The sequence below is a fragment of the Oncorhynchus mykiss genome, chromosome 5 (genome assembly GCF_013265735.2).
Source record: "Oncorhynchus mykiss isolate Arlee chromosome 5, USDA_OmykA_1.1, whole genome shotgun sequence".
Taxonomy (NCBI): Eukaryota; Metazoa; Chordata; class Actinopteri; order Salmoniformes; family Salmonidae; genus Oncorhynchus; species Oncorhynchus mykiss.
Window position 1 is genome coordinate 66,111,670 of NC_048569.1, and position 16,489 is coordinate 66,128,158.

Genomic DNA, 16,489 nt, shown 5'->3' on the forward strand with positions numbered 1-16,489 from the left:
GGGGCCATGTATCGCGAGATCTTGGCCAACAACCTCCTTCCCTCAGTAAGAGCATTGAAGATGGGTCGTGGTTGGGTCTTCCAGCATAACAACGACCCAAAACACACAGCCAGGGCAACTAAGGAGTGGCTCCGTAAGAAGCATCTCAAGGTCCTGGAGTGGCCTAGCTAGTCTCCAGACCTGAACCCAATAGAAAATCTTTGGAGGGAGCTGAAAGTTCGTATTGCCCAGCGACAGCCCCGAAACCTGAAGGATCTAGAGAAGGTCTGTATGGAGGAGTGGGCCAAAATCCCTGCTGCAGTGTGTGCAAACCTGGTCAAGAACTACAGGAAACGTATGATCTCTGTAATTGCAAACAAAGGTTTCTGTACCAAATATTAAGTTCTGCTCTTCTGATGTATCAAATACTTATGTCATGCAATAAAATAAAAATGAATTACTTCAAAATCATACAATGTGATTTTCTGGATTTTTGTTTTAGATTCCTTCTCTCACAGTTGAAGTGTACCTATGATAACTATTACAGACCTCTACATGCTTTGTAAGTAGGAATAACTGCAAAATCAGCAGTGTATCAAATACTTGTTCTCCCCACTCTAGCTGAAGTTACCATACTATGGGTTGTGCATGTAATCTGAAAAATTTGTGTTTTTGTCTGAGGGGAATGTGATTTGAGAAGTTAAGAGAATTATTTCCATAACTTTGCACAGTGAGTAATCACTGCCCCAAAGTGAAGACAGAGAACTGCCCCTTTCGAGCAAAAGGTATAAATGGGTTAAGAAAAGGCGTGAAGCCGCAGCTACATGTTTAAAATGGTTTGAAGCTTGAACCTCAACCAGAGTTGGAGACAAAAAAAAAAAAAAAAAATGTATAAATCACCCCCCAGACAATCACTGGTACGGCTGATTAGCTGTCCTAAGTAAGGTATCTTTGAAAGTGAATTTAAGTAGGACCATCCTGTTGCTCTGCTCAAAGCATGGTATTACTCTACTCATCACCCCACTGGGAAACCATCGATACAGCTGGCTAGCCTATCTTCAAAGAAACATCTTCAAGAGCGAATGGAAGGAAAATCAACTCTGTAGTTGTGTTCAGGACTACATGACAAGTAACAGGATACCGGGCTACTACAAAAAAGGACAACAGTAGAAGAGTTGTTGGAACCATTTTGGACAATCAGAGCCTTACAAGCGTGCCGCAAAAAGGCCCAACCCCCTTTCTAAGACTAGCCCGTTCACCGAGAGATCCCAGGCCTTTCACGTAAATACATTCATGATTTCATGCTCAAAGCAGGCGGTGGTTCGTGTGCAAAATATATGGTTATTGTACGCGAGAGTATTTTCTGAATGTGGCAATGTTAAGTGTCTCCGTCCCTCTCGCTCTCCAGCTCTTCTTTAACAAGCATTCATGTGGTGGTCATTCCGCTAGGGACCTGTCTTCAGCGTATTACATCTCCAGTCAATAACCAGTACAGAGTGTGTGTTTATCCTATGTTCCCATTTAATTAGCTTGTAAATAAATAAACCAATTTGTGTAGTACTGAATATAAGTAAGGCTCTGGTTTTTGCAGATGCAAGGATTTTACAACTGTTTAGAATGGTGATCTGATATGAGGTTATGATTAATAAGTTTACTATAGGCGTGATAGGTCAAGACCTTTTAGAGTTTAATTCGGGAGATGGTAACTAAAGAACCGCTCTCGTGGTGCCCCAGATCCTAATGAGTTCATTGTTACATGAATAATTAAAACAAAAATCGGGTAACAATTGAACATCGTTAGATAACATTAATCTGAAGACTGTTATTTAAAGTCAAGTCACGACAACAGCATGATGCTGACACCACCATGCGTCATGTTAGGGATGGTGCCAGGTTTCCTCCAGACATGATGCTTTGCATTCAGGCCAAAGAGTTCAATCAGACCAGAGAATCTTGTTTCTCATGGTCTGAGAGTCTTTAGGTGCCTTTTGGCAAACTCCAAGCGGGCTTTCATGTGCCTTTTACTGAGGAGTGGCTTCCGTAGGGCCACTAATGTACAGGCCTGATTGGTGGAGTGCTGCAGAGATGGTTGACCTTCTGAAAAGTTCTCCCATGTATAGATTAATTCTAGAGCTCTGTCAGAGTGACCATCGGGTTCTTGGTCACCTCCCTGACCAAGGCACTTCTCCCCCGATTTCCACTGTTCTTGAGGACCTTCAATGCTAGAAATTTTTTGGTAAATTTACCACAGGTGGACCAATCAAGTTGTTGAAACATCTGAAGGATGATCAATGGAAACAGGATGCACATGAGCTCAATTTCAAGTCTCCTAGCAAAGGGTCTGAATACTTATGCAAATAAGATATCTGTTTTTATTTTTAATGAATGTGCAAACATTTCTAAGAACCTGTTTACGCTTTGTCATTATGGGGTATTGTGTGTAGATTGATGAGGGGGAAAAAAATGATTTAACCCATTTTAGAATAAGGCTGTAAAAAAAGTCAAGGGGTCTGAATATTTTCAGAATGCACTGTTTATAGATTGGGTCCGTACCTGTAGAAGGACCACTTGAGCAGGAACTGTCGTGCGGCCCTGGGAAAGCTGGGGCTACCTTCGTGGGGCTTAAGGACCTGGTTGACCACGTTGTCGAGCCAGGCGGCCCACTGGTCCAGAGAGCTCTGCTGCTGCAGGGTCACCTTGAAGTCCTGCTCCAGCCGCTGGACCACACTCTCGTCACACTGACACACCCACGACGCCTGCTCCTGTTTACCAACACACACAAGACACATCATACAAATAATATGTACAAACACATACGAATAGACATACAGTCAGAAGTCAGAACTATCAACAGGTGTTGATAGGTAGAAGTGTACCTGTACGTTGGCGAAGTCGACACGATTGAGGTCGCTGAGCATCTGGTTAATCTGAGAGGTGTTCTGCAGCACGGCGCGGGCCGCCTGGGCCAGGTGGTTCAGAGAGGTGTACCGACGCAGGGTCTGGGCAAATGCACTCACCACCGCTGCCTAGAAAATGCACAGGGGAGAGGTGATTGACTTCACCAGGGAATGTCTCTCAGTGTACTGTTACTACTGTATCTGGGAGTATCCAGGGACATTATCAGGATGTTGGAGCATTTTCTGTACCTTGGTGCGGACAATCTCATTGGGAAAGTCGCTCATAGCTGTGGTCAGCCAGCCCTCCAGACTCTTGGCAAAGTTGCGGATGGCCTGAGTGAGAGTGCCTGCAATACAAAACAGAACCTGGATAAATATAAATGACTGGGGAGGAGTATGTGTTTGATTTGGAGTAGTAATGATGAAGTGAGGTAATAGTGTTGAAGGTATTCAGGTGAACGTACTGGGGACAGGGCGCAGCACGTCAGGGATGAGGATCTCCACCAAGGCCTGGTACAAGATGTGGTCACAGCTCCTCATCCACAGCTTGACAGGCTCATACTTACACAGAGCAATCAGCTTCTGCCTGGGGATGACCCCCTCCATGTCCTCATCACTACAGACACACATAGCATACAATCACTAACAGCACGGTTTTAAATCACAGAAAACATGCATATAATGCCTGCATATTTTTCCTAATTCAAATAGAGCACTTTAGTGGTCTGACCTGTTGGGGATGGTGGTGGTTCCGTCACTAGATGGCGCTGTTGAAAACCAGAAGGTCTGCCACAGCTTCTCAATGTAGTGGAACTGGAGGTTCATCACCACATCCAGAGTAGCCTAGGGGAGGAGAGGGAATGACAAACACCAAGCGGAGCCATGGCAACCAGACACACAAAGTTTCTCTGCAGCAGCCTCCCAACTGAACCCTCAGTTTGAGTCAGAGGCCAAGCTTAACGCTGCCTTCCTTCCAACCCATTGATCCCATCCACAACGAGAACCAGATTTGAAAGTGACTACGAATTAAACTCTAATATGAATTTAATGTTGTTTTTTTAATAACACAGATGAGGGCAAGGATGATACCAGTATCATGGCAAGGAAACAAAACACGAGGCGGATTTAACTTCTTTAGGAAAACAGCCCTAACGTTGGAAACAACAATTAATGTTGTCATCCAGTCACATTTTTTAAAACAAACAATATTTTGCATACAGCAGGTTTTTAAAGAACCAAAAGTTGTCTGCTTCGGGTTTTCGTTTTTGCCATGGAAGAAATATGGCGATACGAGTATCCACCTGGCCCTAATGATTAGTGTGTGTACTATAAGAGCTCCCTGTGACATTGGCAGGCTCAACTCCCCACCCACACGTGACTTCCTCATTCCTGTTTGAACTTGAACTTAGAGCATGTGCTACACACTAATCAACACTCCACTGTGACAGATTTATTATACTTAAGATTTACTAACTCACTATACAAATTTACAGTAACTTCATGGGCTAAAAGGAGACAACTTCAGTGAGAATTTGTAAAAAAGTATTTTATATAACGTTACACAACTAGACCAAAAACAACGGCCACAGAAAGCCTACGGTAGGTTTTAATAGCACATAATATAGACAGCAGTGAGTATGTTTTGTCTATCAGTGCTCTGTGGTACAGTGTCTCTCTTCACTATGATTCACACCATGCCCAGAGATTCTCCTTTGGCAGGACATGCTCCCGGTCTCCAGTTACAGCCCAGCACAGTATAGGCTTTCCTTCAATCACATGATATGTTTTTGCTTCCAAGAATCACCATGGCAACCGTGTTTACTGTTGCCCCAGCAACAGCTTAAACACTGAACTCCAAAACAAAAAGGAGAATTCCCCTGCCCCTACAAACAAGTGTTTCACCTCCCCAGTTTTACCACAGGAAAAACAGCATGCTGGAGAAAGACAGAGACAGGAAAGAGAGAAAGCGAGAGAGAGGAGCAGGCTGGGACTGATATTTACTTCATAATGTGGTTCCAGGCTGAAGTTATTACTAATTGTATCATTCAACTCAGATCCAACATCAGGCTTCATTGGCATGGCTGATAGCAGGATATTTGTCTCTTATCAAAAATCAACTTCGACATTAATAAATGCAAGTACGGAAGCCAAAGCCAATGAAGATGGATGTGGAGGTAATTCATGCATTGCTTGCTTGAACAAATGTTCAAAAAAATCTACAGCTGTGTTTCCACTGAATGCAGGGTGAGGAATACGTTCTTCCTGAAACTACACCTTGATTTGTCCTTTGTACACTTGTTACCTTTATAAATTTCAATTACCATTAATAATCCACCTAGTATAAAGTTAACAGATCGTTGTTCGCTCACAAAGAGAAAAGCGCATAAACATTAAACGCACACACACACACAGCGCTGTGAGAGTGACAGAAATGCGCCGGGCAGATAAAGGCAGGAGCCCATGTGCCCATCCACAGACAAGGCAACACAAAGGCCCAGGGGGAGGCGAGCACAAAGACACCAAGATGTCCACCCAGCGAGCTGAAAGGTTAATTGGCATGTCTTAAAGGCTTCGCTGAGATGAAAGGAGGCTGGAACAAAAGGAGCGTGGTGTGGCCGGACAGAGGGAGGCCACGGATAATATCATAAACCCACGGCTTCAGCGCTTTAATTAAGCTCTTCAGGGCCCTCTCCCTTTCTGTACACCTCCTTCTCTCTGTAGCTTGAAAAGTCCCCAAAATATTTACATTAAACATTTCACTCACTCATCACTATATCCCATCCAGGGAGGTGGTATTCTCACCAGCCACATTCAACAGTAACTAAGGAGGTTATAGCACCAGTTCTGAAATGTAACTTCCCTCATACATCAACTAGGACAGGACCAATGTTCACTCAAATTTTTTCCAGTAATGAGCAAATGACAGCTCTTGTGAGCAGACACACATTTTTTGCGAGCATTCTGTGTAACTTCCGGCGCGCATTAACTGTGAACACAGAGGCTGTACACACTAAGTTATAGTTTCAGAAAGTGGCTAATAGGCCTATATTATGCTCAAATAGCCTATCAACAAAACCAATAGAGCAAATGCCATAACATTTCCACATGGATTCAGAAAGTATTCATACCCCTTGACTTTTCCCACAATTTGCTGTGTTACAGCCTGAATTTAATGTAGTGTCACTGGACAACAGTAACACACACACACAAATACCCCATAATGTGGAAATGGTTTTAGATTTTTATTTTTTTTTACCAATGAAGTAAAAACTAGATTTTTGAATGACTACCTTGTCTCTGTACACCACACATACAATTATTTGTAACGTTCTGTAACTAGGTCACTCAGGAACATTCAATTACATATTGGTAAGCAACTCCCGTGTATATATATATATATATATATATATATATATATATATATATATTTGGTCTTATGTTTTAGGTTAATTCATTTTAAATGTTTTATTGCAACAATAATAACAATATTACACATCAATACAGGGACATTCCTGTGAATACAATGATTTTTATTTTAATAGAACACCAGGCGAAACTCCGTTGTCTACCAAATCACATACAAAATTAATACCCTTGTCAAACCGAAGACCTTGAAAATGGATTTCCTATTCATTTGAATAACTCTTATTCCAAATCAATGTTTTGTGGGGGGAAAGAATTGTACTTGAATATCATTTTCCAGAAAAATAAAATTTGCTGGTGAAACAGACAACTTCACAGGTAATTTGAGGGTCAAAATCACATTTCATTAGGAATTCAAGTCCACCAAGTTTATTAAAAAAGATACCAGAGGGAGGATTAGACAGACAATATCAACCAATGAATTCTAAAAGCACCCACCAACGACTCAAAATCAATAGCCTCCGCGATCATAGTCTTTCACTAATTGTGATTTACGAATATAATGGGTTTTATTCCTCAAACAAATCTAAATAACAGAATTTACTTTATGTTACTAGAAAGAAAAAAGGGACTGACTTGGGTAAATTATTCTAGATAAACCATGAGTCTTGGTGTCCTATGTGAATTTATGTATGCTCCCTCTAATTCTCTTTTTTTCGCTCTTCTCCCAGAAGACCAGAGCCCTAGGACCATGCCTCAGGACTACCTGGCCTGATGACTCCTTGCTGTCCCCAGTCCACCTGGTCGTGCTGCTGCTCCAGTTTCAACTATTCTGTCTGTGGCTATGGAATCCTGACCTGTTCACTGGATGTTCTACCTTGTGCCGGATCTGCTGTTTCCGACTCGCTCTCTACTGCACCTGCTGTCTAACTCTGAAGGTTCGGCTAGAAAAGCCAACTGACATTTACTCTTGAGGTGCTGACCAGTTGCACTCTCTACAACCACTGATGATGTTTATTATTAATTGATTAATTGATTAATCGATTAATTGATTAATTGATTAATTGATTAGATTTAGATGATGATGATGAGATTTAGATGATGATGATGATTAGATTTAGATTTAGATGATGATGATTAGATTTAGATGATGATGATGATGATGATGATGATTAGATGATGATTTAGATGATGATGATGATTAGATTTAGATTTAGATGATTAGATTTAGATGATTAGATTTAGATGATTAGATTTAGATGATTAGATTTAGATGATTAGATTTAGATGATTAGGAGGATGATGATGATGATGATTAGGAGGATGATGATGATGATGATGATTAGGAGGATGATGATGATGATGATGATTAGGAGGATGATGATGATGATGATGATTAGGAGGATGATGATGATGATGATTAGGAGGATGATGATGATGATGATTAGGAGGATGATGATGATGATGATTAGGAGGATGATGATGATGATGATTAGGAGGATGATGATGATGATGATTAGGAGGATGATGATGATGATGATTAGGAGGATGATGATGATGATGATTAGGAGGATGATGATGATGATGATTAGGAGGATGATGATGATGATGATTAGGAGGATGATGATGATGATGATTAGGAGGATGATGATGATGATGATTAGGAGGATGATGATGATGATGATTAGGAGGATGATGATGATGATGATTAGGAGGATGATGATGATGATGATTAGGAGGATGATGATGATGATGATTAGGAGGATGATGATGATGATGATTAGGAGGATGATGATGATGATGATTAGGAGGATGATGATGATGATGATTAGGAGGATGATGATGATGATGATTAGGAGGATGATGATGATGATGATTAGGAGGATGATGATGATGATGATTAGGAGGATGATGATGATGATTAGGAGGATGATGATGATGATTAGGAGGATGATGATGATGATTAGGAGGATGATGATGATGATTAGGAGGATGATGATGATGATTAGGAGGATGATGATGATGATTAGGAGGATGATGATGATGATTAGGAGGATGATGATGATGATTAGGAGGATGATGATGATGATTAGGAGGATGATGATGATGATTAGGAGGATGATGATGATGATTAGGAGGATGATGATGATGATTAGGAGGATGATGATGATGATTAGGAGGATGATGATGATGATGATGATGGATGAGGATGATGATGATGATGGATGATGATGGAGGATGATGGATGATGGAGGATGATGGATTATTATTATTATTATTATTATTATTATTATTATTATTATTATTATTATTATTATTATTATTATTATTATTATAATAATACCCTGCTGGTCATCTATGAACGTTTGAACATCTTGGCCATGTTCTGTTATTAATAAAAGGATTTGCTGGTTAAAATGCAATTTTGGCTGTGTTTTCGTTTGCACCTCTAAGCTATATGCTCTTCTCCGCAAACACGGGAACCCGCTTTGGTCTCTCGTTCCGCAGACATCACATCCAGAAGAGGACTGGCCACCCCACAGAGCCTGGTTCCTCTAGGTTTCTTTCTAGGGAGTTTTTCCTAGCCACCGTGCTTCTACATCTGCATTGCTTGCTGTTTGGGGTTTTAGGCTGGGTTTCCATACAGCACTTTGTGACGTCGGCCGATTTAAAAAGTGCTTTATAAATAAATTTGATTGATTACAACCCATAATTGAGATATCACGTTGCAGCCACTGACTTAATGAAACTATGATGAAATTAATCATATTATCGATGTTTAAAGAGTATCTGAAACGTTTTTAGTGATAACAATTCCTAAATATTTAACTTCATTTTTAACAGGTATGGAGGCAATGGTGACGGAGTCACAGCAATGAATTGGGAATAGCCGCCCTATCCTTTAGAAAAAGGCTAGTATCATCTGCAAATTGACTATTATTTATACATCTTTCAAATATTGTTACCAAAAATAAAGATCCCTTTTAAATCCTCCGATTTGTTAAGAAATACAGCTTGTAGTGATGCTAGTCGGGTGGGGAGCGATCGGTTGAGGAGCATGCATTTAGTTTCACTAGCGTTTAAGAGCAGTTGGAGTCAATGGAAGGAGAGTTGTATGGCATTGAAGCTCGTCTGGAGGTTAGTTAACAGTGTCCAAAGAGGGGCCAGAAGTATACAGAATGGTGTCGTCTGCGTAGAGGTGGATCAGAGAATCACCAGCAGCAAGAGCGACATCATTGATGTATACAGAGAAGAGAGTCGGCCCGAGAATTGAACCCTGTGGCACCTCAGAGGCTACCAGAGGTCCGGACAACAGGCCCTCCGATTTTACACACTGAACTCTATCAGAGAAGTAGTTGGTAAACCAGGCGGGGCAATCATTTGCGAAACCAAGGCTGTCGAGTCTGCCAATAAGAATGTGGTGATTGACAGAGTCGAAAGCCTTGGCAAGGTCCATGAATACAGCTGCACAGTAATGTCTCTTATCGATGTCGGTTATGATGTCATTTAGGACCTTGAGCATGGCTGAGTTGCACCCATGACCAGCTCTGAAACCAGATTGCATAGCGGAGAAGGTACAGTGGGATTCGAAATGGTCGGTAATCTGTTTGTTAACTTGGCTTTTGAAGACCATAGAAAGGCAGGGTAGGAAATATATAGGTCTGTAGTAGTTTGGGTCTAGAGTGTCACCCCCTTTGAAGAGGGGGATGACCGCAGCAGCTTTCCAATATTTGGGAATCTCAGATGATACGAAAGAGAGGTTGAACAGGCCAGTAATAGGGGTTGCAACAATTTCGGCAGATAATTTTAGAAAGAGAGGGTCCAGATTGTCTAGCCCGGCTGATTTGTAGGCATCCAGATTTTGCAGCTCTTTCAGAACATCAGCTATCTGGATTTGGGTGAAGGAGAAATGGTGGGGGGCTTTGGCAGGTTGCTGTGGAGGGTGTCGGGCAGTTGACCGGGGTAGGGGTAGCCAGTTGGAAAGCATCGCTAGCCGTAGAAAAATGCTTATTGAAATTCTCAATTATAGTGGATTTATCAGTGATGACAGTGTTTCCTAGCCTCAGAGCAGTGGGCAAGCTGGGAGGAGGTGCTCTTATTCTCCATGGACTTTACAGTGTCCCAGAACTTTGTACTACAGGATGCACATTTCTGTTTGAAAAAGCTAGCCCTAGGAAAGCTAACTGCCTGTGTATATTTGTTCCCAACTTTCCTGAAAAGTTGCATATCACGGGGCCTATTCGATGCCAATGCAGAACGCCACAATATGTTTTTGTGCTGGCCAAGGGCAGACAGGTCTGGAGTGAACCGTTTTGAACGGGGCATGCTTATTTAAGATGGTGAGGAAGGCACTTTTAAAGAATAACCAGGCATCCTCTACTGACGGGATGAGGTCAATATCATTCCAGGATACCCCGGCCAGGTCGATTAAAAAGGCCTGCTCGCAGAAGTGTTTTAGGGAGGGTTTGACAGTGTTGAGGGGTGGTCGTTTGGTCGCAGACCCATTACAGATGCAGGCAATGAGGCATTGATCGCTGAGATCTTGATTGAAAACAGCAGAGGTGTATTTGGAGGGCGAGTTTGTTAGGATGATATCTGAGGGTGCCCGTGTTTACAGATTTGGAGTTGTACCTAGTAGGTTCATTGATCATTTGTGTGAGATTGAGGGCATCAAGCTTAGATTGTAGGATGGCCGGGATGTTAAGCATGTCCCAGTTTAGGTCACCTAGTAGGACGAGATCAGAAGATAGATGGGGGGGCAATCAAATAACATATGGTGTCGAGGGAAGTGAACATATGGGTCCAGTGAGTGGTTGGGCTGACTGGGAACACGGCGATTCAGACAGTTAGTAGGCCGGTGCTAACAAGCTAGCAGGCCAGGGCAAGCAAGCTAGCAGTTAGCAGACCGGGGCTAGCAAGTTAGCAGAAGGGCCTTTGGGGGACGTCGCGATGGAGTTAAGTCTGTTTTTGCCTCTTTGTGCGGTGGTGTCGATAGACCAGTCGTGGATTTGTAGGGTTCCAAGTAGCTCTAGGTAGCTAGCAGGCCGCGGTTAGCAGAATGGGCCTTCAGCAGACATCGCGCCTGTGGGGCCTGTTGGAATCCTCGGGCAGATTATGTCAATATTCCAGTCGTAGAGGATCGACAGGGTTCCGTGTCCTGTACCGGCAGTAAAAGGGGTCCGGATATTGTAGCCCAGAAGTGGGTTTCGGTGGTAGCCCAGGAGCCCTAGCTTCAGGCTAATTGGTGCTTGCTCCAGGATGGAAACGCTAGCCATGAGTAGTCACCCGGGATTGTGGTTAGCTAGTTGCGAAGATCCAGATGAAACTGTTCAGAGTTTGCAGTAGGAATCCAGGGATATGGAGAGAGAAAAAAAAATAGGTCCGTTATGCTCTGGTTTGAGTCACGTTGTACGAACCGGCGAGAGCTTTCCGAGCTAAAGGTTAGCTGATGACCGCTAGCAGTGGTTTGCTGACTGATAGCTGGTAGGTAGTTAGCTGGCTAGCTTCAGTTGAGGGATTCAAGATCCGAAGTAAATAGAAATACTTTAGGAAAAAAACAGATTCACGCCACATTGGGTGAGGCAGGTTGCAGGAGAGTATTGAGAAGTTGAGGTTTAGGAAAATATTTGAAAAAGATATGCGAAGAAAAATATATAAATAGATATATAAGGGACACGACAGGACAAAGACAGACCTTTGCGAGGCATTGGAAAACCTCCCTGGTCTGTGTTTGAAATTCACTGCTCGACTGAGGGACCTTATAGATAATTGTATGTATGTGTGGGGTACAGAGATCAGCTAGTCATGTTAAACACTATTATTGCACACAGAGTGAGTCCATGTGACTTGTTTAGCACATTTTTACTCCTGAACTTATTTAGCCTTGCCATAACAAAGGGGTTGAATACTTATTGACCAAAGACATTTCAGGTTTTCATTTTTAATGACATTTGTAAAAACATAATTCCACTTTGGCATTATGGGGTATTGTGCGTAGGCCAGTGGCACAAAACCTCAATTGAATCCATTTTAAATTCAGGTAGAAACAACAAAATGTGGAAAAAGTCAAGGGGTGTGAATACTTTCTGAAGGCACTGCATGTTCAAGTTATGTGCTCTTGTAGGAAGCAAAAACTCCCCCATTCCTGACCAAAATTTGCTATAACCGGGCTAGTAACTCAAAGAATATCAACAAATGTGCACACGCGGCTACACGCTGCTGTGTGATCTCAAATGTGCATTATAGGCTACTCTCCGACCAGGGATGATAGAAAAAAAACCCGTGTACCAGTAAGGGAGAACAAAGCTGCTCCTCCACCTACAACAAAATCACCAACTCAGTCATGAAGTTAAATATATTTCAATGCAACAAACCAAACTTACATTGATTCAATCCCAATTTCCACAGCAAATCGGGAAAGCTAGTGTACATTTTAGTGAAGACCAATCTATTGTGCGTCTGCATGGGCTGGCAATTTTTCTGCGCTGGACTGCTCCAGGAGCTGCACAGCTTAGAAAGAACATTGGACAGGACACCTGTTGAGGGCTGCAGCCTCGCTCTCTGGCAGCGCCGGTTGCCCTAGACTAGACCACACCAGAGCAGTTCAGAGTTTGCAATGTGGTGTACGTACCTCACAGTGGTCCCTGTACAGGTTCTGCAACTTCTTCACATCGTTCATGTTGATGCGTTCAGGGAGGGGCTGGGTGCCCAGGTCAGGGATGGGGAACGGGGGCAGGACATGGGACACATCTGCAGACACAATGACACAGTTAAATCCCAAAGTGGTGTCTAATAATCCTGTGAAGCGAGATCATTTTTTACATTTTTAAATCTACATTATTCTTGCATCCAGTGATCAAACTGTGCTAGTCTTGCCCTAGGCTACCATGCAAGCTATCTAAAAGCCTGTCATCATCACCGTTATATCCTTTATTCACAAACTATGGCATTAATGTGAGCTCTGTTTTGGTACAGGAGACATGATGCGCTGCCTGAGTGTTACAGTATGGCTAGCGGCAATCCTTACCAATGTACTGCTGGTGGTGCTGGCTCTGGGCTGCCACAGACTGCTCTGGGGTGCTGGCTGAATGCTGGGAGCCTCCTGACAGGCTGTCCCCCATGCCATCCACCTTCTGGAGGGGCTTGAACCTGCATAGAGGGGAGAAGGCAGCACAGCTATGTTGGGTGGGGCTGGGAAGAACTAATGGATGACTGGGAGAGGAAGCACAAAAGAGCAGTGGAGAGGAAAGGGTGGAGAATAAAGGCAGGTGTGAGAGGTTAAATAAACCATGTATCTGAAATTAGGGTGAGTGCACCATTTCACTCTGCTGCAGAGTCCACTAAAAGGGCTTTTGGGCAGAGGACATGAGGTCAATTCTTTAAAAAACACAAATGAACTTGAGCTGACAGTATAGATTAAAGAGAACTAGAGTAGAGGAGGATGTGAGAGGTAGGGCTCACCTTTGTTTCTGGTGCACAGGCTGCTGTCTCATGGCCATGTACTGAGAGTCCTCTTGCAGTCTGTTGAGTGGGGAGTCTGGCTTCAGTCTAATGCCATAGTAGTGGTATTTGGAGTTGCCTCTGGAACAAACAGGAACATTAGGGGTTAATAAACAAATATTGTATTCAGCTTTGTAAGTCTTATCAGAATAAATACTCACCATCACCACATCAATCAATCCAACATTAACACTAGAGGTCGACCGATTAATCGTAATGGCCGATTAATTAGGGCCGAATTACACCTTTATTTAACTAGGTAAGAACACATTCTTATTTTCAATGACAACCTAGGAACGGTGGGTTGACTGCCTTGTTCAGGGGCAGAGCGACAGATTTTTACCTTGTCAGCTCGGGGGATCCAATCTTGCAACCTTACGGTTAACTAGTCCAACGCTCTAAACACCTGATTACATTGCACTCCACGAGGAGCCTGCCTGTTACGCGAATGCAGTAAGAAGCCAAGGTAAGTTGCTAGCTAGCATTAAACTTCTCTTATAAAAAACAATCAATCATAATCACTTGTTAACTACACATGGTTGATGATATTACTAGTTTATCTAGCATGTCCTGCTTTGCATATAAATCGATGAAGTGCGTATTCGCGAAAAAGGACTGTCGTTGCTCCAATGTGTACATAACCATAAACATCAATGCCTTTCTTAAAATCAATACATTCATTCATTCATTCAACCAGCAATTTCGTGCGTTTGACAGCAGCCCTTCAAGCCTTGCTCTGTTTATGACTTTAAGCCTATCAACTCCCGAGATTAGGCTGGTGTAACCGATGTGAAATGGCTAGCTAGTAAGCGGGGTGCGCGCTAATAGCGTTTCAAACGTAACTCGCTATGAGACTTGGAGTAGATGTTCCCCTTGCTCTGCATGGGTAACGCTGCTTCGAGTGTGGCTGTTGTCGATGTGTTCCTGGTTCGAGCCCAGGTAGGGGCGAGGAGAGGGACGGAAGCTAGACTGTTACACTGGCAATACTGAAGTGCTTGGTGTGAAGTGCCTGGCTGGTGTGTTTACGGACATATTCAATCAATCCCTATCCCAGTCTGTTGTTCCCACATGCTTCAAGAGGGCCACCATTGTTCCTGTTCCCAAGAAAGCTAAGGTAACTGAGCTAAACGACTACTGCCCCGTAGCACTCACTTCCGTCATCATGAAGTGCTTTGAGAGACTAGTCAAGGACCATATCACCTCCACCCTACCTGACACCCTAGACCCACTCCAATTTGCTTACCGCCCAAATAGGTCCACAGACGATGCAATCTCAACCACACTGCACACTGCCCTAACCCATCTGGACAAGAGGAATACCTATGTGAGAATGCTGTTCATCGACTACAGCTCGGCATTCAACACCATAGTGCCCTCCAAGCTCGTCATCAAGCTCGAGACCCTGGGTCTCGAACCCGCCCTGTGCAACTGGGTACTGGACTTCCTGACGGGCCGGCCCCAGGTGGTGAGGGTAGGCAACAACATTTCCACCCCGCTGATCCTCAACACTGGGGCCCCACAAGGGTGCGTTCTGAGCCCTCTCCTGTACTCCCTGTTCACCCACGACTGCGTGGCCACGCACGCCTCCAACTCAATCATCAAGTTTGCGGACGACACAACAGTGGTAGGCTTGATTACCAACAACGACGAGACGGCCTACAGGGAGGAGGTGAGGGCCCTCGGAGTGTGGTGTCAGGAAAATAACCCCACACAACGTCAACAAAACTAAGGAGATGATTGTGGACTTCAGGAAACAGCAGAGGGAACACCCCCCTATCCACATCGATGGAATAGTAGTGGAGAGGGTAGTAAGTTTTAAGTTCCTCAGCGTACACATCAGACAAACTGAATTGGTCCACCCACACAGACAGCATCGTGAAGAAGGCGCAGCAGCGCCTCTTCAACCTCAGGAGGCTGAAGAAATTTGGCTTGTCACCAAAAGCACACAAACTTCTACAGATGCACAATCGAGAGCATCCTGTCGGGCTGCATCACCGCCTGGTACCCCAACTGCTCCGCCCACAACCGTAAGGCTCTCCAGAGGGTAGTGAGATCTGCACAACGCATCACCGGGGGCAAACTACCTGCCCTCCAGGACACCTACACCACCCGATGTCACAGGAAGACCATAAAGATCATCAAGGACAACAACCACCCGAGCCACTGCCTGTTCACCCCGCTATCATCCAGAAGGCGAGGTCAGTACAGTTGCATCAAAGCTGGGACCGAGAGACTGAAAAACAGCTTCTATCTCAAGGCCATCAGACTGTTAAACAGCCACCACTAACATTGAGTGGCTGCTGCCAACACACTGACTCAACTCCAGCCACTTTAATAATGGGAATTGATGGCAAATTATGTAAAATATATCACTAGCCACTTTGAACAATGCTACCTAATATGTTTACATACCCTACATTATTCATCTCATATGTATACGTATATACTGTACTCTATATCATCTACTGCATCTTTATGTAATACATGTATCACTAGCCACTTTAACTATGTCACTTTGTTTACATAGTCATCTCATATGTATATACTGCACTCAATACCACAGTATCTTGCCTATGCCGCTCTGTACCATCACTCATTCATATATCTTTATGTACATATTCTTTATCCCCTTACACTTGTGTCTATAAGGTAGTAGTTTTGGAATTGTTAACTAGATTACTTGTTGGTTATTACTGCATTGTCGGAACTAGAAGCACAAGCATTTCGCTACACTCGCATTAACATCTGCT

At 43.4% G+C, this 16,489-nt stretch overlaps 1 protein-coding gene across 2 annotated transcripts in view; it reads right to left on the bottom strand.

Moving 5' to 3' along the window:
- rfx2 (regulatory factor X, 2 (influences HLA class II expression)) overlaps positions 1-16,489 on the bottom strand; it is a 68,287-nt gene that overhangs the window by 4,833 nt on the left and 46,965 nt on the right. For both annotated transcript variants that reach the window (XM_036978113.1, XM_036978112.1), the window contains 8 exons: positions 13,701-13,820; positions 13,267-13,388; positions 12,871-12,989; positions 3,607-3,719; positions 3,341-3,492; positions 3,126-3,223; positions 2,856-3,005; positions 2,533-2,741 (listed from right to left, as the gene is read on the bottom strand). In XM_036978113.1, coding sequence (XP_036834008.1) covers positions 2,533-2,741; positions 2,856-3,005; positions 3,126-3,223; positions 3,341-3,492; positions 3,607-3,719; positions 12,871-12,989; positions 13,267-13,388; positions 13,701-13,820 — 1,083 coding nt within the window. The remainder of the gene's footprint in view (positions 1-2,532; positions 2,742-2,855; positions 3,006-3,125; positions 3,224-3,340; positions 3,493-3,606; positions 3,720-12,870; positions 12,990-13,266; positions 13,389-13,700; positions 13,821-16,489) is intronic.